The sequence below is a fragment of the Carettochelys insculpta genome, chromosome 5, assembly GCF_033958435.1.
Source record: "Carettochelys insculpta isolate YL-2023 chromosome 5, ASM3395843v1, whole genome shotgun sequence".
Classification (NCBI taxonomy): domain Eukaryota; kingdom Metazoa; phylum Chordata; order Testudines; family Carettochelyidae; genus Carettochelys; species Carettochelys insculpta.
In genome coordinates this window covers 126192591-126216539 of record NC_134141.1, presented here as the reverse complement: position 1 = coordinate 126216539, position 23949 = coordinate 126192591, and the positions used below count along the sequence as shown (strand labels likewise).

Below are 23949 nucleotides of genomic sequence, written 5' to 3'. Positions count from 1 at the left end.
ACCATTGCTCCTTGTTCTGCCATCTGATACCACTGAGAACAGTTTTTCACCCTCCTCTTTAGAGCTCCCCTTCAGGAAGTTGAAGGCTGCTATTAAATCACCTCTAAGTCTTCTCTTCTGTAAACTAAACAAGCCCAAATCCCTCAGCCTCTCCTCATAGGTCTTGTGCTCCAGCCCCTTAATCATTTTTGTTGCCCTTTGCTGAACCTGCTCCAGCAAATCCACATCCTTTTTATACTGGGGGAGGCCCAAAACTGGACACAATATTCCAGATGTGGCCTCACCAGTGCCGAATAGACGGGAACAACCACTTCTCTAGATCTGCCCAAAATGCTCCTCCTAACGCACCCCAGTTTGCCGTTAGCCTTCTTGGCTACAAGGGTGCACTGTTTACTCACACCCAGCCTTTCATCCACCGTAACCCCTAGGTCCCTTTCCATCGTACTGCTGCTGAGCCAGTCGGTCCCCAGCCTGTAACAATGCTTGGGATTCCTCCGCCCCAGGGACAGGACTCTACACTTCTCCTTGTTGACCCTTTCTTGAGTTGAGAAGTGATACTGCAGCACTGCAAGCAAAGGGCTTTGAAGTCTGCCCCTCGGGAAGGGGCCATAGGCCATGCTGAAGCACACTTGCTGGGGGCTCGGCCTGCCTGGGAACAGTGTCCCCCGCCCGACTGCACAAGCTCACACCCACCGTGTGTGGGGGCAGAAGGACGTGCCCATTGTGGTGAGACCAGTGGGGTCAAGTCAGTCTGTACATCACCGCGCCAGCCAGACGGGGCTGGGCCCTGCTCAATGAATGCTGGCAATTTGCTCGTGAGGGAGCCCTACACAATGCTGCCATTCAGGGCTTCCACCAGGAATGCAAAAAATCTCCCCTGCTTTTCTGCTCTGAGTGCAGAGCAGCCCCAGGGGTGCGGCGCGAGAGCCCCTAGGTCGGCTCTACCGGCTGAGCTCACTTTGGCCTTTCAGCCGCCCCCCTGCTTCCCAGGCACACGAACCAACCCACGGCAGAGCTGGATTTCCAGCCGTTTGTGGGGAGACCCGGCCTAGCACGAGGGGCAGGGAACTGTGTGACAGCGGCGGGGGGAGCCTCTCTCCTGGGTGGGAGCTGCCAGAGCGGCGGAAAGCAGCGCGCCAGGCGCAGGAAAGGATTGGGAGGTGGGCCTGGAGGCCTACAGCCTTCCTGGAGCCTGGCCTCCTGGCAGGGGCCTGCAGGGGCATACACCTGCGTGCCCCATCCTGCGTGGGAGGTGGGAGGTCCTTTCTGATTCCTCTGCCCGGTCCTGGTGTCTCCATCCCAGTGGAGGCCGGTGGGTGCCCAGACTGACCCAGCTCAGGAGCTGGGGCTCAGGACTGGATAACACTCCCGGCCCCGTGGGGAGCTGGCGTGTGCACTAGAAACGTCACTGAGCCCTTTAGCTGCAATCTGGGCAGTGCACTGTGATTGCAGCCCACTTGGATCCATCCAAAACCCAGGGAGGGCTGGCTGGGTGCCACTGATACAGCCCAGCCCTCCCGCTGCTGCTGGGACTGTCTCTGAACTGAATTGACCCATTTTCCCAGCATTGAAGCTCTCCATGTATTCCTGCCTGTGCTTCTGCCCTGAGCAGCCTAGCGTGCTGCATGCCCGAGATTTTGGGGTACTGACCAGTCGTCACTGCTGAGCATCCCCACGTTCATCACACCCGGGACACATGCAAGCTGGCTTGTTGCACGTGCTGGGTTTTGGGATACCACCTAGAGAGGGGCTGGGACCTCCATCCCTAGAGGTGTTTCAGTCCTGGCTTGAGAAGACCCTGGTGGCATGACTTAGTTGGGGTTGATCCTGCATGAAGCAGGGGGCTTGACTAGATGACCTCCTGAGGTCCCTTCCAGCCCTGGGATTCTAGGATTCTGTGGTGCGTTAGCTGGTCTGGGTGCTGGTCAGAAGGGGAGCAGTAACATCGGTGTAATGGCCCTGGCTGAGCAGGGGAAGCATCTCCCCAGAGTCCCACCTCCCAGAGCGCTTCCTCTCCTCCCTTCTCCAGCCTCTGTCAGCTTCCAGGCTCTGGTCCAGACCCACGTGGCCACGGGCAACATCTCAGGGCTCCCTCTGCTTCCTGTGGCTTTAATGCTCTATGGAATCGCCCACATGGTGTCACTGAAGTGGCTGCAACTGACGTCTCCGTCCTCCAGGGCAGCTTAATGCCTGTGGCTGCTGCTCCTGCTCCTGCCTGCAAACCCTCGCTTGTCCCGCTGGCCATCAGGTGTCTGTGTGTGGCAGCACGTGGGGGCAGGCGCGGGAGGCCTGGGCTGGAGTCCGAGCTCTGTCCCCGGCTGCAGGTGTTAAAGAAGTTAAACACCGCTCCCCACCCCGGCCTCAGCTCTTGTGGGGTGCAGGTGCTCCCATCCCCTGGTGCAGCGGGGTGGTCCTGGTCCTGCTCTGAGGTTGCATCTGTTACTGCCCTGCTTAGCCAGCCTTGGCTCTTCAGCTCTGGCTGCACCTGCTTGTGCTGTCTGCCCCGGACAGTGTCTGCTGTGCGAGCCAGCTTGGCTGCCGTCATGCGAGCGGGGAACTGTCCTGGATGGCAGGAGAATGGCGCCCCTGGGCCTAGGCCCAGCAAGGGCCCCTCTCTGGCCCTTCCGCCATGGCCACAAGCGGAGGTGGTGTCAGTGGTGGGAGTGTCCCTGGCTGCTGCCCTGTTCTTACGCCAGGGAAAGCCCTGAATGCTGCACTCGCCCAGGCCGCTGATGAGTGTTGGTCTGGTGTTCTCCCGCTCCCGGATGGCAGATGGTCCCACCTGGTTTCTCTCCTGCCCCACAGCCTGAGGCTCTGGGTGGAAGGGGCTTCCCAGGTCTCCGTGTGAGTCAGTACAAAACCCACGGCACCGGCCAGGCAGGCTGCGGCTGCAGAATCACTCAGCCCCGATGAGGACATTTTCTCCATCGATGCAGCCTCTGCTCCCGCGGCCGAGGGGCACCAGCAAAGGAGGCGCTGAGGCTTTGGCGGGTGTACCCCGCTCCTGTAGCAGGACGTAGCAGTGGGGGCCACCCTTTGTACTGGGGGGCTCACCTGTGCAGCCAGGTCTTCCCTGCTGTCACTGTGCGCTAGCTACACCGGCACTAGTGGGGCTGTGCCTGTCGGTGCAACAGACACACCTTAATGTGGGGTGCAGGGGGCCGTCGCAGCAGCCCTATGGTGGATGATCAGCAGCGTCCATCAGTGTGAGTGCTAACGCTCATGGGATGGAGGGGGCGAGACATGGGGTGAGGTTGGCTCTTCCCCAGGGTCACTCAAAGTGATTCCATGATGCATTGACAGCGGCGTTGTGAGCAAGGCACGAGAAGTCACTCTTCCACTCTGCTCAGCGCTCATTAGGCCTCAGCTGGAGACTTGTGCCCAGTTCTGGGCCCCACGTTTCAAGAAAGATGTGGAGAAATCAGAGAAGGCCCAGAGAAAAGCAGCAAGAACGATGAAAGGTCTGGAGAACGTGAGCTCTGAGGGACGACTGAGAGAACTGGGCTTGTTTAGTTTGGAAAAGAGAAGATGGAGAAGACATGATAGTGATTTACAAGCACCTAACAAGAGGTCATAAGGAGGAGGGGAAGAAATTATTCTCCTTGGTCTCGGAGGACAGAACTAGAAGTGATGGGCTTAAACTTCAGCAAGGGAGGTTTAGGCTGGACATTAGGAAAACTTCCTACCTGTCAGGGTGGTCAAACAGTGGAATAAATTGCCTGGGGAGGTTGTGGACTCTCCATCCCTGGAGATATTTAAGAGCCTGTTAGACAGACACTTACCAGGGATGGTCTAGAGGGTGCTTGGTCCTGCTGTGACAGCAGAGGACTGGAGCTGATGACCTCTTGAGGTCCCTTCCAGTTCTAGTGCTCTATAATTCTAAGGAATCTGAGACAATCGGCCATTGACCCGGACCTCCAAACATCCCCGCCCGCCCACTGGTCAGTCCCTGGAGGCTGGGCCCCACCAGCAGCTTTTAGCCACCCTGATCAGCTGCAGCCCCTTGCTCAGGCTGTTGCTACAGCTCTGGCTGCCAGGCACCAGGAGCAGAGAACGGAATAACTCCCGAACAGCCCCAAACGCTGACGCAGGCCACTCTCGAGACAGGGTCCGGAGCAGGACGGACTGTGAGTCTGACCCCAGCGTGGCTGCTCTCTTGCTGTTTGTTGCCAGTCTGAGAAGAATGAGTCAGGATTGGCGAATGGACCACCCCTCAAACCTGGAGCGCGCCGGCCCTCCTTTGAAGCCCCCTCTCATGCATCTGACCCAGCGGGTCTTTGCCCACAAAAGCTTATGCTCCAAAGTATCTGTTAGTCTGTAAGGTGCGACAGGACTTCTCATTGTTTTTGCAGATACAGACTAACTCGACCACCCCTGTGATACGCATCCCCCGTCTGCAGGCTAGGGCAGGTAGCGGGCGACACCCGCACTGCATGTGGACATGACCTGTCTTGCAGCTAAGCAGCAGCCTCGGTCTGTGGGCTGCGACACTCTGCTGCTGCGTGAACCTAAACTTGCTAAGCCAAGAGTGGCCCTGCAGCCGAGGTGCTGGCTTGGACTGCTGCCGTTTGGGGTCTGCTCAGGTGACCTGACCCAAGCTCACCTAATCCCTCCCTGCGGTCGGAGCACTGGCGGCTGCAGCCGGCCTGGGGCGGAACTCAGGTGGAGTTCTCCCCTCCAGGGTTCCCTGGAAGCTGAGCGCTTGGTGATCACCCAGGAGGGATTCAGGTGCCGCCCAGGTGATTAGCAGAGTGCCCACAGCTCAGCGTGTGTTTCTAGTGGTGGTGCGCATGCACGCAGGCATCAGCGCATGCAATAAAATTTATTCCACCCATGGAAAATTAGAGCAAATGCTGCTCCTCTCCCTGTCACCCCCACAGCCAGAGACAGGCTCTCAGCTGGTGCACAGAGAGTGAGAGAACAGCTTCCATTAAGGCCACATGAGCCGCTCCAGCTCTCCTCATCCCTCCAGGCGCTGGGGATGGGGAGGCTTTCAGAGTCATCAGGCCTAGCACCTCCCCCAGGGACTTGGTCCACCTCATCACTGACAGGACCCTCCGTGCCTCGGGGTTCTCCAGCACCGTGATCCCAAAGGACGCCCAGTTTGACAGCTGTACCTGCCCTGATTCAGCTGCCTGTTGGTGATCGCACCCAGCAGCCACTGTACGGGCAGCACAGCCAATGAGGCTTGAGGGGCAGCTGAGGGTCACGGCTTTGTTCGAAGCTGCAAGGGAGATTTTGGGGCGTAGGAGCCTGAGTAAGATGCTGGTGCCCACACCTTGGAGGGCTCGAAGGCTCTGCCTTCTGCTAAACCTCTCTTCTCTTCCCTGTGGCCAAGCAGCCGTCAGCGTGGCACCCGGACATGCCGAGGCCGTTTGGGACTCACTTTTAGCTTGCCAGGCTGGCTGCAGGGACGCGTCCGCAGGCAGGAGCTCTGAGGTGGGTGCCGGAGGGGGTGGGGATTGAGCGTAGGAAGCCTGAGTTGGCACGTGGCTCCCCGTTCTGCCTTCCTGAGTCAGCAGGAAGCCCCGTGACAGGGAAGGGGGCTCCCCAGGTCCAACGTTGAGAGCCGCAGTGATGGGAGCACCTGACAAAGTCACCCCATTCACCGCAGCACAAAGAAAAAGCCAGCACGAGCCTGCAGGTTTATCAAGCCGAGTGGTCAGGGGTTTAGGCACCGCCACTAGCATCATGTAACTGGAATAGCCTGAGCCTCAATTGCAGTGGCAGCAGGGCCCACCGGCCATAGCACTGCCGTTCTAGGTACTGCTGTCTGCACCGGGAGAGCCCAGCGACTCGGGACACAGCTCTCATCCCCAGTCACCAGCACCCTCCCCGGGCATAGCCCTGTGGCAGAGGAGTGCCGGGCGGCAGAACGGGGCCCCGCTGGGAAGGAGCAGCAGCTGTTCTTAGCTCAGCGTTTCGGTGGCTGGGACGCTGGGCAGATGTGCTTTCTCGGGACGCCTGGGCTTGGTCCTCAGCACTGCCCCAGATGCCCTGGGTGACCTCTGGCTTGTCCCTTTGTCTCTCTGTGCCTCTTGAGTAAAACGGGGTCAATGGCTTTGCTCCCCCACCTTTGGGGGGGCTCTGAGAGCTGCTGAATGATTGTACTTGCTCAAGCAGGTGGCACATAGAGAGAACTCCTTTACCAGCTGAGTTGCAGGGAGGGCTCAGTATCCCACTGACCCTTCTGGCCCACGGCCCCCAGGAGGCTGGTAGTGGATAGGCCTTGGCCTCCAGCCTGCTAAGCCACAGCACTGAGGTGAGCTCTGTGCCTTCGTAACCCCACTGTGGAAAGTGGGGCTAACGACGGGGGGGGGCTTTGAACTGAGACCAAATGTTTCCAGCTATCAATCTGCAAGATGCTTACGGGGGAGGGCCAGGCTGGTCAGTGCCAGCATGCTGCACATGAGGATGCTGAGGGGGCTAAATGACATGACCAGTGTTTTACAGGAAGTCAGTGTCAGAGCTGGACTAGCCCTCACACAGGCCTGGCTCCAGAGCTGTCCTGGTGTCACGCTGCCTGCTGCTGTTGGGGGGTAACTCGCAGACTTTCTTCCAGGCAGCGCTGAGGCCTGTCTCTGCTGCCCTGCCATCGCCAGGCCCGGACCGCGGCTCACTTAGCGTGGCTCACCGTGTCGTTCTCCCTCTGTTTCCTCAGACACCCACATCCAGTATGCGCGGCTGGGAGCAGACGTCACCATGCAGTGTGGGGCCATGGACTGGGACGCAGCTGTGACCTGGACAGCCAACGGCACCGACATCGACGAGTCCCACCTCAACGGGTCGCGCCTGGTCCTGCGCAATGTGGACCTCACGCACAGCGGCCAGTACGCCTGCTATGAAGGCTCCTCGTGGCACCTCAAATACCAGACCTACCTGAGAGTGGGGAGTGAGTACCTCTTAGCGCGAGGGCCGGGCGCCCGCTGGGGAGCAGCCTACCCCGGGAGGTGTCCTGTTCTCTTCCCAGCCCCCCTCTTGGTGCCAGCCCACCCCGTAGCCCGACAACGCAGCAGTAGGCATCTCCTGTCCCGTTCCTGGCCGCAGCCTGGCCCCCAGTGACATTTGGGTGCCTGGGTGCAAACTGATACCTCACTGGGCATCCCCGACACCAGGGTGCAGCCCAGGGGAGTCCCCTCCCCCATGGGGGTTGGGGGAGGGGTGGATTTTCCCAGCCATCGGCGTACCATGCTGAGCTGCGAGGGATGGGGGCAGCGAAGTCAAGAGGCGATTCTGGCTGGGCCGCGAAGGGGCCGTCTCCTATAAATGGCTGGAGCGAGGCACGAGGGATTGTCATTGTGGCGTGGGAGTCCGTGAGTGTGTGTGTGTGTGTGTGTTTGCGCACATGCGTGTTACACAACAGACACTAGAATTCACAGGATTCGGAGTGGTTCGGCCAGGGGGAACTCCAGCAAGGATGGGATTCCTGGCTCTAGCCACCCAGCCCAGCACATTCTGGGTCCGCTCCCTAAACCACCGAGTCACCTTTGTTGGTCCAGCTGAAGGGCCAGTGATCGGGGCAACAAACGATCAGACGTGAAAGGCGTGACTGCTGGATGTCAGTGCTGGAGCAGCCCTGTACCAGCGTGGGGTGCCCCAGGGCTAGCCCAGCCCACAGCACATTGGGAGGTCCCGGGTTCGATCAGATAGCGCCCCAGAGAGGCAACAGGTGGCAGCAGCGAAGGGGAAGACCCCAGCAGCTGCGGCAGAGGTGGCAGAGAGTGAGAAAAGGCTCCAGCTGGGAAGATCTTGAGAGCTGCTCCAGGCCAGGCAGCCAGGGAGGGGAAGTGAGACGGGGTCTGTGGACTTGTAAATAGACCATGCAGAGCTGGGAGTTTTGTGAGCAGTTTTTGCCTAAGAAAAAGCATGACGAGAAGGGTCTTTTCTGCACAGTCCCAGAAGGGGAAACTGAGGCAGGCTACCTGGCGCGTGACCCTCAGCCACAAGCAGGTGCATCCAAGCCAGCCGGCCCATTCGTGTGCCAGCTGGGAAGGTTAACACTGCACCAGCATGATACCACCTTCATCTTCCCACCTCCCCACTGGCTCCCACACACACATGAAATGAACACCGCTCCGATTGTACCAGGAGGGACACGCGGATGAGGAAACGCCGGAATTCAAGTGCAGCCCTAACTCTGCCCCGCCGACGTAGCCTTGTGACCCGGCTGTTGCCTTCCTTCCAAGGGCGAAGGAGTCTGGGGGCGAGGTGGAAAGGACAGTGGAGCAAAGCAGAGTCTCGGTGCATGTGATGGGCAGGACGAGGACAGGGTGTGGCCCATAGATCCTCTCCTGTAGGAAGTCAGGAAGATGTCCGGCGAGCGTGGGACCAGGCCAGGCTGGGCTCAAGGGTAGGGGACCAGAGGCAGCAAATCAGCCAGAGGGCTTTGAGTCAGGGAGGCCAGAGGCATGCGGCTGCCAGCAGAGCCCGGTGGACAGAATGAGGAGAGAACCCCTTGCAGTGGGTGCAGGTCCTGCGGGGAGGTGCGGAAGAAGGGGGTGCTGTGCTGGGAGGAGTTGGGGGCTCAGCAGCTGTGGGGCGGAGGGGGGAGGAGGTAGCAGAGAAGCTGGGGATGCTGGTGAGCGGGACTGGGCCATGGGTCAATGAGGCCATATGGCAGGCGAGAGTCCGGAGTGGGTGCATCGTTCAGCGGATGTCCTGTCGAGCGAGTGGCTCCCATTCAGGCTGGATTCACCCTGGGGCCCTCTCTGGGAGGCTCCCAGAGCACAGAGCGTTCCCCCTGTGCCCGCCAGTGTGTTCTTTTCCCAAGAGGGATGAATTGCCGGAGCCCCCCAGGAGTCCTCCTGTGAGGACTAGGGAGAGCACCAGGCTGGGCTGCACATCGGGCAGCTGCATGGCTCTGTACGCAGAGAAGGGAAAGCCAGAGCCCCGATCTCCAGGGCGGGGAAGGGGCTGGCTCAGCCTGTCACCTGGAAGGCTCCTTTCCAGCTGTGGCATAGCCCTGGCTTTGCAATGGTGCTTCCATCTGCTAAGCACCTCACTAATACTAATACTTGTCAATCCACTTCAGGGCCGGAGGGAGTTGGTTGGCCTCAGAGCTGAGATCCTGCTGCTTTCTATTAGCGCTGGCTTGCCGCGGTTCCCCGCTTTCCCTGGGCTGCAGCAGCCGGGGAGAGCTCGGACAGGGCAGCGGGGATGAGAACAAGACAGGTGAATGCCCCATGTTGCTAATGGAATGCGTGTGCACAGAGCTAATCAGGTAGATGCTCTTCCCTGGTAAGAGATTGAACTGGCTTGGCAGTGAAAGCTCTCTGTGAGTTTTCTTTCCCTTGCCCTCCCATTGCCCCCACTTGCCAAGTCTTCCTGGGGAATTGCTAACCTCGGCGCAGAGAGGCACTGCTGCAGGGCGGCCTCGCCCTGAATGGATCCGGACCCCTCCTTGCACCCAGGGGCGAAGACAAGACCTGGGCCGAGCTCAGAGCAGTTTCCAGCCTGGCGTTTGCAGCCCCTAGAGGCCTTCATGCTAGGTGGGCTTTGGAGAGGTGCCGCCAGCCCTGCCTGAAATCCCAGCTCCCTCTATGGAGGCTGGGCGCCGAATCGGGGCTGCTGCCATGGGGCCAGCACCTTCCCCACCCTGAGCGAGGCTGGGCTGGAGGGGAGGGTGCAAATGGTCACAAGACCAGCCTGCTCTACCACTCAAAGGCAGCCCTGCGCCGGGCTTTGAGCTGCTGCAGCCCACCAGACTCGGGAAGGCTCCCACAGGCCAGGCGCAACCACCCGGCGCTGCTGCGACCTCGGCAGTATCCTCTCCTGTCTTTGGCTGGTCAATAAACAAAGAGCAACTCGGGGCACACCCACCCGTCCTTTCCAGCCCTGGCTTTCCTCAGCGTGTGCCGCGTGGATGGGACATCCCGGCCTCGAGGGATGATGTCCCGGCCAGGCCATCCCTGGGCTTCAAAGCCTCAGGTGTAAACCAGCCTGACCCCCTGCGTGCACATCAAACCCGCCAGTAACTCACAGGAAGCTCTGAGCCCTCAGCAATAATCCATCGTGGGCTTTCTTCTACCTCCTCCTGACGGCCCCGGCTGCTGTCCTGGTTGAGGAACAGCATTGGCTGCTCCTCTGGGCTGATTGCGTCAGGCTCCATCTCTATTCCTGTCTGCCCTAAGGCTGGGCCGCTTGCCAGCCTGGCCTCCTTGAGCTTGGGCGGTTGAAGGGCTGAAGACACGGGGACCATACCGTGTTGTACGGTCTTTGGAGACTGAGCTTCGGGACAGCCACATATTGCCTCAACTGCAGTGGTTGTCCTGTACCCCCAAGAGTCTACTGAGGGCTCAGGAGCGAAACACATGGCTTCTCCTGGGGCTCCCAGCAGCGTCCCAGTGCCCAGGGGAGCTAGAGGGGTCATGTCGGGCACATGGGCTGGGACACAGTGGCAGAAAGTCTCCCCCTGGAGTGTGATGCTCCGAGTGATGGATCGAGCGGGGTTAGAAGCGGGTGGGAAGGGAGCAACCAGGGAAGCTGGGCCGCTCCCGGCCAACCCAAAGAGCTCACGCTCGGAGAGAGGCCGCGCAGGGCGCGAGGGGGGCGGGTAAGTGGCTGTACCGGAGATGTTAGGAAATAATGTGCTCTGGAGGTCTGGCACACGGCTCTTTTTTATAGTCTGCTATAAAAATCACCTGAACGGGCCAGAGAGGGGAGGCTGGTTCGGGGCAGACGGCCGGCCGAAGGAGGAGAGCGAGGTGTCTGTGCACATGGCAGCAGGCGGCCTGGGAGGGAGGTCGGCCCATGGCCAGGGAGAGCAGGAAAGGCGTTTCTGCTCTACCCGTGCCCTGGTGGAAGCCATTCCTCCATCCCGCGTGTGTCTGGCTGGCGTGGGTGTAACAACACACCCGTGCCCATGCTCGCTGGGCCGGGGCAGCTAGCCACACGCCAAGTCGTTCGCTAGCCAGGGCGGCTGGTGGCGGCGTCCCGGCAGCAGAGCTTGCTAGGGTTAGATCCCAGGTCCAGGGAGAGAGGAGGAGGACGGTGGACAGGGAGCGGGCAGCGAGCAGGGGAGCCAGGCACAGCAGCCAGCCCGGAGGAAGCGGTCCCCGTAGAAGCCGGCAGCCAGCATGCCTGCTCTTTGAGAGCCATGCGTCCCTAGTGATCTGCAGCACAGGTGAAGGCTTGGCCCGGCATGCAGGGAAACACAGTGCGTGAGACTCTGCAGCGTGCCGGAGCTGGCGGAAGGGGCGGTGGGGGAGCCACCCTCCAAAGCTGGAGAGAAGGGCTCTGTGCTCCACTCCTTCCCTGCTGCCTGTCACTGAGCGGCTGGCGAGAGGAAGGGAAAAACATGCGGTTTGACAGAAAACGACATGGAAAAACAACCAAATTAGCAGCAACACAAACAAACCCAAAGCAGCAAGGGCTGGGCAAGACAGGCACCGCAACCGAAACCACATGTGAGCCGGGGGGCTGAGGGGGGCCTTAGCGGACAGTCAAGCATTAGCCGCTAATAAATAACAACAGCCCCCTGCTCCTCTGCCTTAGAAGTTACTCTGCTCCTCAGCTGGGCTCCAGCTGGGCTCTGGGTTTGGGCTCCCCGCTCCCTTCCCTTTCCAAAAGGAAAACGTCTCCTGAAATCTGCCGCCAACCACCACTTCGCAGGATGGATCCCTCGGCCAGCCGGGAGACATCTGCGGTGCACGATGGGTGCCAGGCCCCACAAGCAGGTGGCGGATTCATGGGATGGAGGAGAAGGTGGCAATGCAAAAGCAGGGCCGGACTCCCCCCTGACCTGCTGGCAGCCGGTGGGGTTCCAACGGGAGGGGCTGGGAGCTCAGAGCCGGGGTACCAGCAGCAGGGGTGGGTGCTGCTCCTTGGCCTGTGCCCTGACATGATCTAGGAACCGGTTGGGTCTCTGCTTTGCAAGGCCCAGGTATCTCCTGAGGTTTTGTCCCTCAGAGGGTGCAGCCCTGCTCAGTAGGGTGAGGGCTCCCCTTGCAGTGGGAGCTCACCCTGTGGCAGCACTAGGGGGTGCCATGCTACTGGAGCAGTGCAGGGGGCACTCAGCACTCAAAGTCAACGCTGGTCCAGAGGTCACAGTTCTGTGCCGGGGGGCAACCCGAGGGGCTGCTGAGGAGCAGGTCAAGGGCAGTGTGGTGGGGGGATGGGGCAGTGGGTGATTGATAGTGCAGTGGAGCAACTCGGGAGAGTACAGTGGGGCGACTCGAGTGCAGTGGATGATTCACGGTGCAGTGGGGCAACTCGAGTGCAGTGAATGATTCACAGTGCAGTGATGCGACTTGGGTGCAGTGGATGATTCACAGTGCAGTGGTGCGACTCGGGTGCAGTGGATGATTCACAGTGCAGTGGTGTGACTCGAGTGCACTGGATGATTCACAGTGCAGTGGGGTGACTCGGGTGCAGTGGATGATTCACAGTGCAGTGGTGCGACTCGGGTGCAGTGGATGATTCACAGTGCAGTGGTGTGACTCGAGTGCACTGGATGATTCACAGTGCAGTGGGGTGACTCAGAAAGTTGCAGTGAGTGACTTGGTTGCAGTGGAGTGACTCAGGAGTGCAGTGGGCAACTCACAGTGCAGTGGGGCAGTTTGGGAGGGTGCAGTGAGGTGACTTGAGAGGTGCTCTCTCTCTCCCACACTGGAAAGTACAGTGCTGAGTGTTTGTGGCCATTAACCCCGACCCTTCCAAGGTTGTGGTGGTGCGAAAGGTGTGGGGCAGACAGCTCGGCGAGTCTCCATACACCCAGAACTGCCCCATGCTGACGGGGGCTGGACTGATAGCAGGGGACGTAGATACGGCTGCAGGTGAGGTTAACCTGACTGCAGGTAGGAGGCTCAAAAACTCAACCAGTGAACCTCCCTGCTTATGCTTAACCTGGCAGCGCTGAGGGCTGGGAACGGCATGCTGGGTAACAATATGCAAATTAATGCCCCGGCTTTTCCAGCAAAACAAAACCTGACACCAGACCGCTCTCCCAAATGCAATTAGTTGTAATGGAATTAGGAGCAGAACTAGACAAACAAACAAACACGCTGAAAGGCAAGGAGCGACCTCTGCACCTCGCTCCCCTGCAGCACTGGCTCGGCCCTGCCAAGGGGTGTGACAGCAAAGGAGAAGGTATGTGCACGCTCGCACACACGCACGCACGCACGCACACACACACACTCGCTGCCACATTCCTTCCCTTCCCTGGCAGGCGAGCTGCCCAGCTGCAGCGTCGCAGAGGTCCTGCCTTGGCTTGCTGCAAACACTGTGATCATCCAGGGCAGCCCGTGTCAGAAGCAATACAGATATCCCTTCTTCCCGCTGTGCGTACAGTGGCGCTGCAAGAGCCAGGCAGGCTGGGAGCTCAGAGCCCCCCCGTGGCACGCAGGGGCAGCGGGCGTTTGTCACAGGGCGAGGAGCGCATGGCATTGATTACACCCCACAGAAGGTTCTCCCCATCTCCAAGAAGCCCAGTTTGCACTGCTCAAGAGAGCCTGTCTGTCCGGGCCATTAACCCTGTGAAATCTCACGTTCCACCTGTAAACCTTGAGAGCCAATGGAATAAGACCTCCCAATAGTGACATCCAACACCTTTGAGCCCAAGATTTGAAGGCCAGAAAAGACCATCGGCTTCTGATTAAGTGGGTGTATGAGGATTTTATTCCCCTGCTGAGGTTGCCTGTGTTTCCTATTGTACTGTAGTAATGCCAGGCGGGTGCCTCAGTTTCCCTAGGCACAGCAGCAGCGCGTCGTTGGAGACGAGAGTTTCGAGTGTGGTGACTTCTCACACATGCTCAATGGTCCTCCATGGCCTTTGTAACCTAGGCAACAAGGGGACACCTTTTTCCCAGGAACAGGACAAAGGCAGGAGGAAGGGGCTGGCTGGTTTGAATTGGAACTGGGCGGTTGAGTGGGGCAGTCTGGTCTGACTGGAGAGAGAGGAAAGGGAGCCAGGGCCCAGTTTGGGGATCCCCTCTGGGCCCCTCTCCCCAAGATGGATGGTACTGACGGCTGCTGGTTCCTGTGCTGACAAGTCTGTCCTACGCTGTGTCCCTGTCGCCTGATAACCTCCTGTTCGCTCTGCTGAGTGAGTCACTGGAGTTTGGCTTAGATGGCCAAGGATCAGTTCTTGTCATACCTGTCTTGGCTAGATTAGAGAGCCCATTAGTACTGGTATTTCCTCAGCACACGCGCTGTAATCAGCTCGGCTCTGGGTCTCCGTCACCTCACCGGGGCAGAGAACAGAAGGCAACGGGCAAGGGAGAGATACCCAATGTGAACCCATGCTCTGAACAAATACTGTCCTGGGCTTGCCATGGTCACTCCCTGCAGCTGAGGTTAGACGGTCTCGTCCCCCGGAGACGGTGCCGAGTTCAGTGGATGTGCCTCTTAGTCGGAGCTGGCCCTGGGGAGCTTTGAACCTTGGCTCTCACGCAGTAGAAAAGGCCACGTGTGAGCTCCTGAGCCAGCAGTCCTTCCTCAGGCAAACCTCCTGTCACTCTCCAGCAGCGTCCTGCCTGCGCTGGGCGTGCAGAACTGGGCCAGGCTGGCAGCTGTGCCCTGGCTTTGGGCCCTGCACTGCCTAGGCAGACGAGGGAGTCGGTGGTGGAACAGGCAGTGGGAGTGGCTGTATCCGGGGGGAAGACTGCGGCTCCTATGTCCACATTCTTGTCACCAGGAGCAGGAGAGGAGGGAACCCCCTTCTGCCAGTGGCCATGTCTCTGAACAGCGCCTTGGCACTGCCAGGTCCCTGCATCAGGAAGGACGTGCATTAACCCCAGCACCCCCCAGGCGCCACACCCAGTCCTATGGGGTGAGCTTCCCTCCCCCATCAGCCTTCACCTCTCAGCATCACCCCGAGTTTATTCAGCGAGGGCCGGGCTGTGTGTCCAGCGCTGCCACAGCACAGCCTAGCGCCTCAGGGAAGGTGCCGCTACGCCAGCGGGAGAGCTTGTCCCATCTGTGCTGTTAATGTGCCTCCATGGGAGCAGTGCTCCCACAGAGGCTACGCAGTCCATGCTGGGGCCGGGTCAGTCTCACTGCATCCCTTGCGGGGGGCTGGATTTTTCACGCCGCTGAGCAACGGCTGATGTACTGAGGGGAGAGGTAGATACGTTGGAGGTTAGAGAGAGAATCCAGAGGGACCAGGATAAATTGGAGGACTGGGCCAAAAGAAATCTGATGCGGTTCAACAAGGAGAAGTGCAGAGTCCTCCACCTGGGGCGGAGGAATCCCAAGCTTTGTTACAGGCTGGGGACCGACTGGCTCAGCAGCAGTACGTTGGAAAGGGACTTAGGGGTTATGGTGGATGAAAGGCTGGGTGTGAGTAAACAGTGTGCCCTTGTAGCCAAGAAGGCTAACGGCAAACTGGGGTGCATTAGGAGGAGCATTTTGGGCAGATCTAGAGAAGTGTTTGTTCCCCTCTATTCGGCACTGGTGAGGCCGCATCTGGAATATTGTGTCCAGTTTTGGGCCCCCAGTATAAAAAGGATGTGGATTTGCTGGAGCAGGTTCAGCAAAGGGCAACAAAAATGTTTAAGGGGCTGGAGCACAAGACCTATGAAGAGAAACTGAGGGATTTGGGCTTGTTTAGTTTGCAGAAGAGAAGACTTAGGGGTGATTTAATAGCAGCCTTCAACTTCCTGAAGTGGAGCTCTAACGAGGAGTGAGAAATTGTTCTCAGTGGTGTCAGATGGCAGAACAAGGAGCAATGGTCTGAAGCTGAAGAGGGAAAGGTGTAGGTTGGATGTTAGAAAAAACGCCTTCCCCAGGAGGCTAGTGAAGCACTGGAATGTGTTGCCTAGAGAGGTGGTGGATTCTCCATCCCTAGAGGTTGTTAAGCCCCAGCTTGACAAGGTCCTGGCTGGGATGACTTAGTAGAGGTTGATCCTGCTTGAAGCAGGGGGCTGGACTAGATGACCTCCTGAGGTCCCTTCCAGCCCTGTGATTCTGTGAATTTTGTCAGTGGCCTGGGCCTTAGGGTGAGTAGTGCTGACAGGCGGCACAGGCAGAGGGGAGCTCAATCTGTAGGACCCACTCAGTCCTTGCAAGCTCTGCTGCAGCCTCCAGCATTGCCTGTGGCCAGCTTTGGGGTGCTGTGGGCACCTGACAGCCGGGAACCGGGGTCCGTTTGAGCTGGTGACATGGTCTGCTGCTTCTGTAGCTTTTACGCTCCATGTTCTTGAGACACTGCGCTAACACTGGCCTGCCTCGCTGCAGCCCTGAGCCAGCTCCCGGGCGCGATCCCCAGGGCATTAGCAGCTGCGCCGGGGAGGGGTTCTTGATCACACACAGCCCTCGCTCTGATCTCGGCTGCCCCGGCATGAGCCTGGACCCACTGGGAGGCCGACAGCGCCTTCCCTTGGGACCCCCGGCTGGTGAGTGAGTTCAGAGCCCTAGTGGGTCACCTGAAAACCTGGCTTTGCATCCGGATTTGGGAGCCTGCGGAAGGCGAGTCTGTTGTTCTCATCTTACTCCCCAGGGCCGATGTCCTGTACCCCGGCTCTCCCCTCACCCCCAGCAGCAGGCAGCGGAGTTGGCCGTTACAGCTCACTGCCCTGGCCTGTGCTAGTCGGAGAGATACACAAGGGTGTGTGGGGTGGGCTGGCCAGGTGGGCACCCAGCTATTGCCTGGCAGCCCCCTGGCAGCCCCAACCCCTGGCCACAATGAGCGCTAAATCCCCTCGGCCTCCGCCTGCCCCTCGACCTGTGACTGCCAAAGCCCTGGCGTCAGGAGTGGATGGCAGCCGGGAGATTTCCCCAGAGTTGTTTATGCCAGGGAACATGACAAACCCAGCACAATAATTAAAGAAGCCAAACGGCTGCGTAAACAGCTTCCCACACGCCCCCTGCCTCCCCCCCGCCCCCCGCCTGGCTTCGCCTTCCCTCGCTGAGCCGTCAGCAGCACTCAGTAATTAACGGGAGATGCTGCAGCCGCACCATCTCAGGGACAGCGGGCGCCCACGCCGAGCGAGCGGGGCGTGCCGGGGCCCAGGGGGGATCTGGCGCTCTGTTTACACTGCGGCTCAGCCAAGTGGCCCTTGTTAAAGTATTGTTACGAATTTCCCGCCACTGGCGGGTTGTGAGTTTTCGGGGGTCTGCCGGTGGCAGGGCGTGAGACCCGCTCGCCATCCCACCTGCCCGCCACATCTCCCTGCCTCCCCATCGGTGGCCAGAAACACCAGCCTCCACTGCTAGCTGCGGTGCCCTCCTGCGCCAGTCACGTCCCAGGCCAGTTACGCCTGGGGCGGGCATCAGCCCTGAGAGGTTTACATTGCCTGGGAGGTTCGCGGTCTGCTCGTCGGCTGGTGGCATTTGTGGGTGGTCAGAGCCGACACTTAGGAAGGTAGTGCTGGGTTCGCAGCTCCCGAGGGCCCGGCTACACCGCGGCACCAGGCCGACGCTCCTGCATGGGCAGTCGGGCCTGTGCCAGCTGTGATCGAGCTATTGCGCTGAAGACAGCAGCCTGGCTGCCCTGGTGTGGGCTCCGGCCTAGCTGCGGACCCAGGCTCTCCAGCGGGATTACACGAGGCAGTGGTCTTGGTTGTAGTGCACGAGAGCAAGCTGTGCTGGTGAGCTGGAAATTACCCCTCCAGCCCCAGGACGACGTACACACAGCATGCAGGGCTCTGCCCCTTGCTCCTGCCTTGTCCAACGTCCACATGGAGCCACGAGATGCTGGTTTCTCCATGTCTGAGATGCCTCCAGGCCACTCTGCAACCTGGGCTAGGAGTCGGCTCTGCAGCTCTGCAGGTGCTGGGGAGCTCCGCTGGCTATTGACCCGCATTGGGGTATCCTGCCAGGAGAACAGGCACAAGGAATTGGACCCTTCCTGGCATTCCCATTCCACAGCTGGCATGTCCAGGATGGGGGACACCACCAGCCGCTCACGCGTGAACCCAATAAGGAGACACCTCCCTTCAGCAGCAGGAAGCAGTGGGGTTCCCCCTGGCCCCTGAGTACACGGTGCCTTTGCTCTCACTCCTGCAGCCGCGTCTTGGCGAGAAATCATGGGTGAAACACAGGGCCAGGACAGAGAGATGTATCACATTCCTGGCTGTGCTCTAGAGGTTCTCGGTCATGCAGGGCCAGGCTTTTAGAGCTGCTGCACCACCAGCCACTCCCCCACTCTCACCTAGGCATGGATACACAGTCCCTCGGAAGCCCTGGTCCTTAGCCGCTCTGAGCCTCAGTTTCCCCCCTATAAGAGGAGCCTCAAATGGTGTTTAAAAAGCCGTTTCCAAAACTCCAGTGGAAAGAGATTATAATGATCTCTTGGTGCCCCATCTCCATACCGCCTACAGCTGTCCCTCTGCTACTATGACTCTCCTGACCTACCAAGTCCCAAGTGCAGGGGCTCAGACACACACAAAGGGATGCGGGCAATAGCTGACTTTGCCAGGCACTCGGTCTGCAGTGAAGCCGGGTGCCCTGTAGCCTGAATGACAGTGTCTTTGGCTTGGGCTTCTCGACTTGGCCTCTTTGCAATAATTTAGAGCAATGAACAGGATCGCAGCAGGGCTCTGCTGGGGGAGAAGGATTTGGGGCCTGGGAAACGAGGCGGGGAGCTCAGAGGAGAGGGAGACCTCTGGCAGGCTGAGGCGTATTCCTCCCGAGATGTGGAACTTGAGAATTTTGGCAGCTCCCGGATCACTCCCGTCCCGAGCTGTCAGTTTCAGTACCACAGGCAACTTCAGGACGATTCCCAGTCGCTTTGGCTCCGAGCACTTTAATGCTGTTTAAACAATTACGCAGTTGATAAATTTTGACAAGAAGAGATAGAGGTAGCCTGGGAGAGCAAGGAGTGGGAACGCTCTAAACAGCTGTCCCCTTTCTCCCTTCCTCCCTCCACCAGCTCCCCAGGGGGCTTTCGCATTGGCTGCCAACTAAACAGCATTTGGCTGAATGCAGGGAAGGGGACCTCCCTTATTAAAATGGTTTATGACTGTGGCCCTGGAGTGGGAGCTGCTCACCCTCTTCCCACTAGGGTCTGTGTTCCATCAAAGGAGCCTCCCTGTACAGCACAGTGTGTAGCTAACAGCATAACCTTCGTACCTTGCCCGGGGATCTGCCCAATGCCATGAGTTCAACAGCCTGCAGGGCAGAGCTATGCAGGGTTTCTCTTGCAGTGCAACTGCAAAGCCTGGGAGGGTAACAAGGCAAACCTGCCATCGGGCACCTCTCCAGGAAGCAAAAGGTGGCCAGGCATGGTATGGACCTGCCCAGCCGGCGTTCTGGAAGGACACCCACGATGGGGCTGGATTCTGCTGTCAGATGGGGCACGGTCCCAAGTCACTTCCATGGGTTTGTGTCAGAGGACATTCGACAGGGCTGGCTGCCTCAAGAAGGGTTGGGCCTGGCTATCGCTGCTGGGGGGTGGCATTCTGCAGTCAATCCATCCCTGCTGGGCTGCAGACAGGATGTGCGTTGCTTAGAAAACGTGAGCAGTGTTTCTGGGTACCTTGCACTGACCTGACCGGAAGGGGTTGCGGATAGGGGTATTCTCGGCCCAGATCTCTCTCGGTGTGAATGTGTGCAGGGTGCTTGCTAGCAGAGGGTCTGAGACGTGCTCTTTAAGGACGAGGCGAGGTAGCTGGAGTACCCAGAGAGCAGTAAACCCCTGCTACTTCCCGTGGTGTCGGACACACCTGTTTTTTGCAGGCACGCTGAGCATGTGACACCAGCCGAGCATGAGGGCTTTCCCTTTTTGCACCAGCTTTCTGAACCATTTACGCCCGGCACCACAGGGGCCTCGGGTGGAAGTGTGACCCCCGGGTGGGTGGGGATTCCACTCCCTTTGGGGGCCAATCCACAGGAGATACAAGGGGTTGGAGCCCCCACCCTTGGGGTTCACTCACTCAGGCTGCAGCAGCTCACACGTATAGCTGTGGCGGTCCCTGCTCGGATCCCTCATAGGCTGGTGGCAAAGGGCACCAATGTTACACCCTCCCTGAGCATGCCCTGCTTGTGAAGAATGGCTGTGTCTCCCATCAAGCTCACCACGGGTCCCAGCCAGTCACCTTTAAGCCACCGGGGCGTTAGCTCCCCAGCCTGCCCCTGCAAAGCCTCCTCTCCCCAGGCCCGGTTTGGTTTTGTGCAGGTCGGACAATCCCCCAGGCCCGAGTGCCGCAGCTGGCCCAGAGCAGGGGCCTGGAGCCTCTCTGGCCTCGGGCTGCTTGCTGGGTGACGATCTGTTGCGTGGTTATTGTGTGCGCCGTGCAGGCGGGATATGGAATGCCGCTCCTTGCTTCATAGGAGATCCGGAGATACACACAGTGTGGAACAAGAGAGGCGGGGGATATCCTGGTGCAAACTGCGTGCAAGTCAGAGTGTCTGTACTTTTAAAGTGGCGTCAATATTATGCGCCTGGGAACAGTGCGCTTGTTACGTATCTGGCCCTTTTGCTAGATGCGCCTTAGGCTGTGACATACCACGTGGTGTGTGAATGTGGGGACTGAATACATGCAGGGTCAGAATGCTGAACAGCTGATCAGATCTATGTGTCCACCCCATGCGCAACATCTATCTATCAATCCATCCATCTAGCTAGCTATTGTCCATCAGGAGGAAGGCTAAAGTTAACAAGGTCAATTCCGTCAGGAAGAACGTGGTGCTCTTCCAGCAGCTGACGTGGAGGTGTGAACACCGAGAGGAGAAACTGCTTCTGTAGCTGGACAGCCCTTCCCCATCTTTGTTCAATCCTTGGTTGATGGTGTCAAATTTGCAAATGGATTGTAGCTCTGCAGTTTGTCTTTGGAGTCTATTTTTGAAGTTTTTTCGTTGCAGGATGGGTACGTTTAAATCTGCTACTGAGCATCCAGGGAGATTGAAGTGGTGTTCTACAGGTTTTTGCATGTTACCATTCCTTCTATCGGATTTGTGGCCATTTATTCTTTTGCATAGAGACTGTACAGTTTGGCCAATGTGTACAGCAGTGGGGCATTGCTGGCATATGATGGCATATAGTACATTAGCAGATGTGCAGGTGAAAGAGCCCCTGATGTTATGGTTGATGTGGTTAGGTCCTGTGATGGTGTCGCTGGTGTAGATATGTGGGCAGAGTCGGCACTGAGGTTTGTTGCAGGGATTGGTTCCTGAGTTAGAGTTACTGTGGTGTGGTATATAGTTGCTGGTGCGAATTTGTTTCAGGTTGGCAGGCTGTCTGTAAACAAGGACTGGCCTGCCTCGCAAGTTCTGTGAGAGTGAGGGATCATTGTCCAGGATGGGTTGTAGATCACTGATGAAGTGCTGGGGAGGTTTGAGCTGGGGGCTGTAGGTGAGGGCCAGTGGTGTTCTGTTATTTTCCTTGTTGGGCCTGTCTTGTAGCAGGTGGCTTCTGGGTGCACAGCTGGCTCTGTCAATCTGGTTCCTTGCTTCCTCAGGTGTAGTTTAAGACTGCTTGGAGATGGAAGAGAATTCTCAGTAGTAACTCAGAGCTACGGGAGGAGTTAGGGAAAAACAGCCGTGGATGGACCATATGTCACTGGAGACAACCTCATTGTACCCTCCCGTTCATAAACTTAGCAAGCTCAGTCTGGAAGCTGGTTAGTTTTGGGCCCCTCTGCTCCCCTTGGAAGGCTGCTCCACAACCGCCCTCCCTGGTGGTTAGAAACCGTCATCTCATTTCAAGCCTCAGAGCTGGGCTCCATCTTCGGTTGCTCCTCCCTTACCTTGCTCCATCCTGCAGTGGAGCTGCTCCCAGGACCCTCCTACTGCTGTTGGGGGTGGAGAGGCGGGAAGGGGGGAAACAGGAGAGGGAGGGGAGTGCTGAAGTCAGGGTGTGCCCCTGTGCCTCATCTCTGCACAGCAGGGGTTGGGGTGAGGGACACACAGCAGAGCTGCTCCTGTCTTGAAGTGCGGTGAGTGACTCTCATGAGCACCTGGCTTACAAGGCAGTGCAATGTTCCTAAGATATCCCCAGCAGTCAGCTTTCTCTCACTCACCCTCACGCACTCTTTCCCTCTTTAGCCTCCAGCCCCGCCCCTGCCATCAGAGGCCACTCCCCTTCTGCCAGAGGCCACGCCCCTTCTAGGGACCAAGAGGCAAGCCCCGATGACGCCAAAATTCATGGAGTGCCCCCTGCCCCCTGCCACAAATTATTGCCCATCCTGACCTAGCCCATCCCTGCTGGCATTTGGCTAATCTTCTCTTAAACATCTCCAATGATGGAGATTCCACAACCTCCCCAGGCAATTTATTCCAGTACTTAGTACCTGGACCATTAAGGTGTTTTTCCCTTGCTGCAGTCTCAACCTGTTGCTCTTTGTCCTACCCGCAGAGGTTAAAAAGAACATTTTTCTCCCTCCCCTTGTACCATTGTGACAGAGACCTCTGGTGTGCACTGCAGGGAGCTGGAAAGGACCCAGCTACATCAGTGCCAGTTGCTAGAACACTGTGGCCATGTTTCTTTGCCCCTATGCGCTTAGATTGCAGGTGGCACCATCTTCATTCAGGGCAGGGGCTGGTACGTTTGGAGCCGGGAGGAGCTGAGTTTTTCTCCTCTGGCCGAAAAGCTCTGAGTGCCGCAGTGCATGGCACGGTGACAAGCATCTGGTACGCAGGGTTTGTTCCGGTGCACGAGAGTGCGGCTCTGGAGCAGCCTTGCAGCTTGCACTATGCTGGCAATTGCACAAAGCCCCGAGGGAGGAGCCCAGGCAGAGGCGGCCTGGGTTGGGGGCGGGGTTCAGGCGGGGTCACTGGCTGCAGGAGCGTGTACCCCTGTACCCGGAACGGAGAAGACTGTAGCTGGCACCTCCTTCACATGGATGCGCGTGTGTGTGAACACACGTGCAGCGGTGTGCACGTGGCTGTATGCATTCCAGCGTGCACGCATGGGTGCGTTTGTGTGTGGGCGTGTGCACAGATACTTGCACAGAATCATAAGACTAGAGAGCTGCCAGGGACCTCGAGAGGGCCTCTATTCTAGTCCACCATCCTGGGCTGAAACAGGAGTAAGTGTACCTTGGCCATCCCTGGCAGTTCCATGTACACATACCAGCGTATCTGTGTGGGCATGTATATTTGCATGCCCGTGTGTGTCTACGCACGGGTGTCTGGTCTTTACACACGCCACCTGCCACCGCTTGAAATCCATGGAGAGAGGCACAGTTCACAGCCACCTGCAAACCACCTCTGAACCCTGCCGGGAGGTGAATTCCCGCCAGGCCTCGGCCCCACAGAGCCGTGGGTCTGACAGCGCTCAGCCAGAGACAGGTACGTGTGGTGTGGTTTAGTGTTGGTCCGTTGCTGGCTGTCCGACTTCCCTAAGCTTACCACTCAAGCACAACAGTGGTTTCCTGTCAGCAGCCCCTATCTGTGGTAGGAGAAACATTGTCCTGTCCCCTACCCCTACCCCTCCGAAAAGGGCCCACAGTCCTGTAATATATAGGAGGTTTCCCAGGGCGGAGCTAAGAGACCCAAACCTGGGCAAATTGCTTAAAACCCAAACACTTACAGTCCAGCCTGGGGTTTCTTCCTCCGTGAGGCAAATCAAGCCAGCCACAAAAATACCTGTGCTGCCCCTCTGGCCAGCCAGAAGTTACACAAGCAAATCCCACAGACTCTCCAGCTGCTCCCACCCCCAAAACCAGTAACCCTCCTTACTCAAGTGAGAAGTTATGTAAGCCAATTTTACCAAATCCACTCAGATTCTTCCAGGCCCCAAAGGGACCAGCCACATTCCCAGGTCAATACGTACTTAGATCTTACCCAAGAGATCATGCTGGGCCAATCTTTTAGAATCTAAATTCTAAAGGTTTATAAGAAAGACGAGGGTGAGAGAAAAATTGTTGATGTAGTTAAACTGCATACCTCAATCAACTCTCTTGACGCAGGCTACAGCTTATAATACAAGTTGCTATCCTGAAAGTCTCTGAAAATGCATCCTCTGAGGGATGGGTCCCCAGTCCATACAGGCTCAGATCATAGCATGGATGTTCTTGCAAGCGGCTCCCCAGGTGCAGGCGCAGAGCAGTGGTCTCAGGGCTGAAGGAAATA

The 23949-nt window shown here is 58.3% G+C and overlaps 1 protein-coding gene across 5 annotated transcripts in view; it reads left to right on the top strand.

Moving 5' to 3' along the window:
• Nucleotides 1-23949, top strand: part of CNTFR (ciliary neurotrophic factor receptor) — a 450281-nt gene that overhangs the window by 300466 nt on the left and 125866 nt on the right. For all 5 annotated transcript variants that reach the window (XM_074994432.1, XM_074994435.1, XM_074994431.1 and 2 more), the window contains one exon: nt 6662-6892. In XM_074994432.1, the coding sequence (XP_074850533.1) occupies nt 6662-6892 (231 nt within the window). The remainder of the gene's footprint in view (nt 1-6661; nt 6893-23949) is intronic.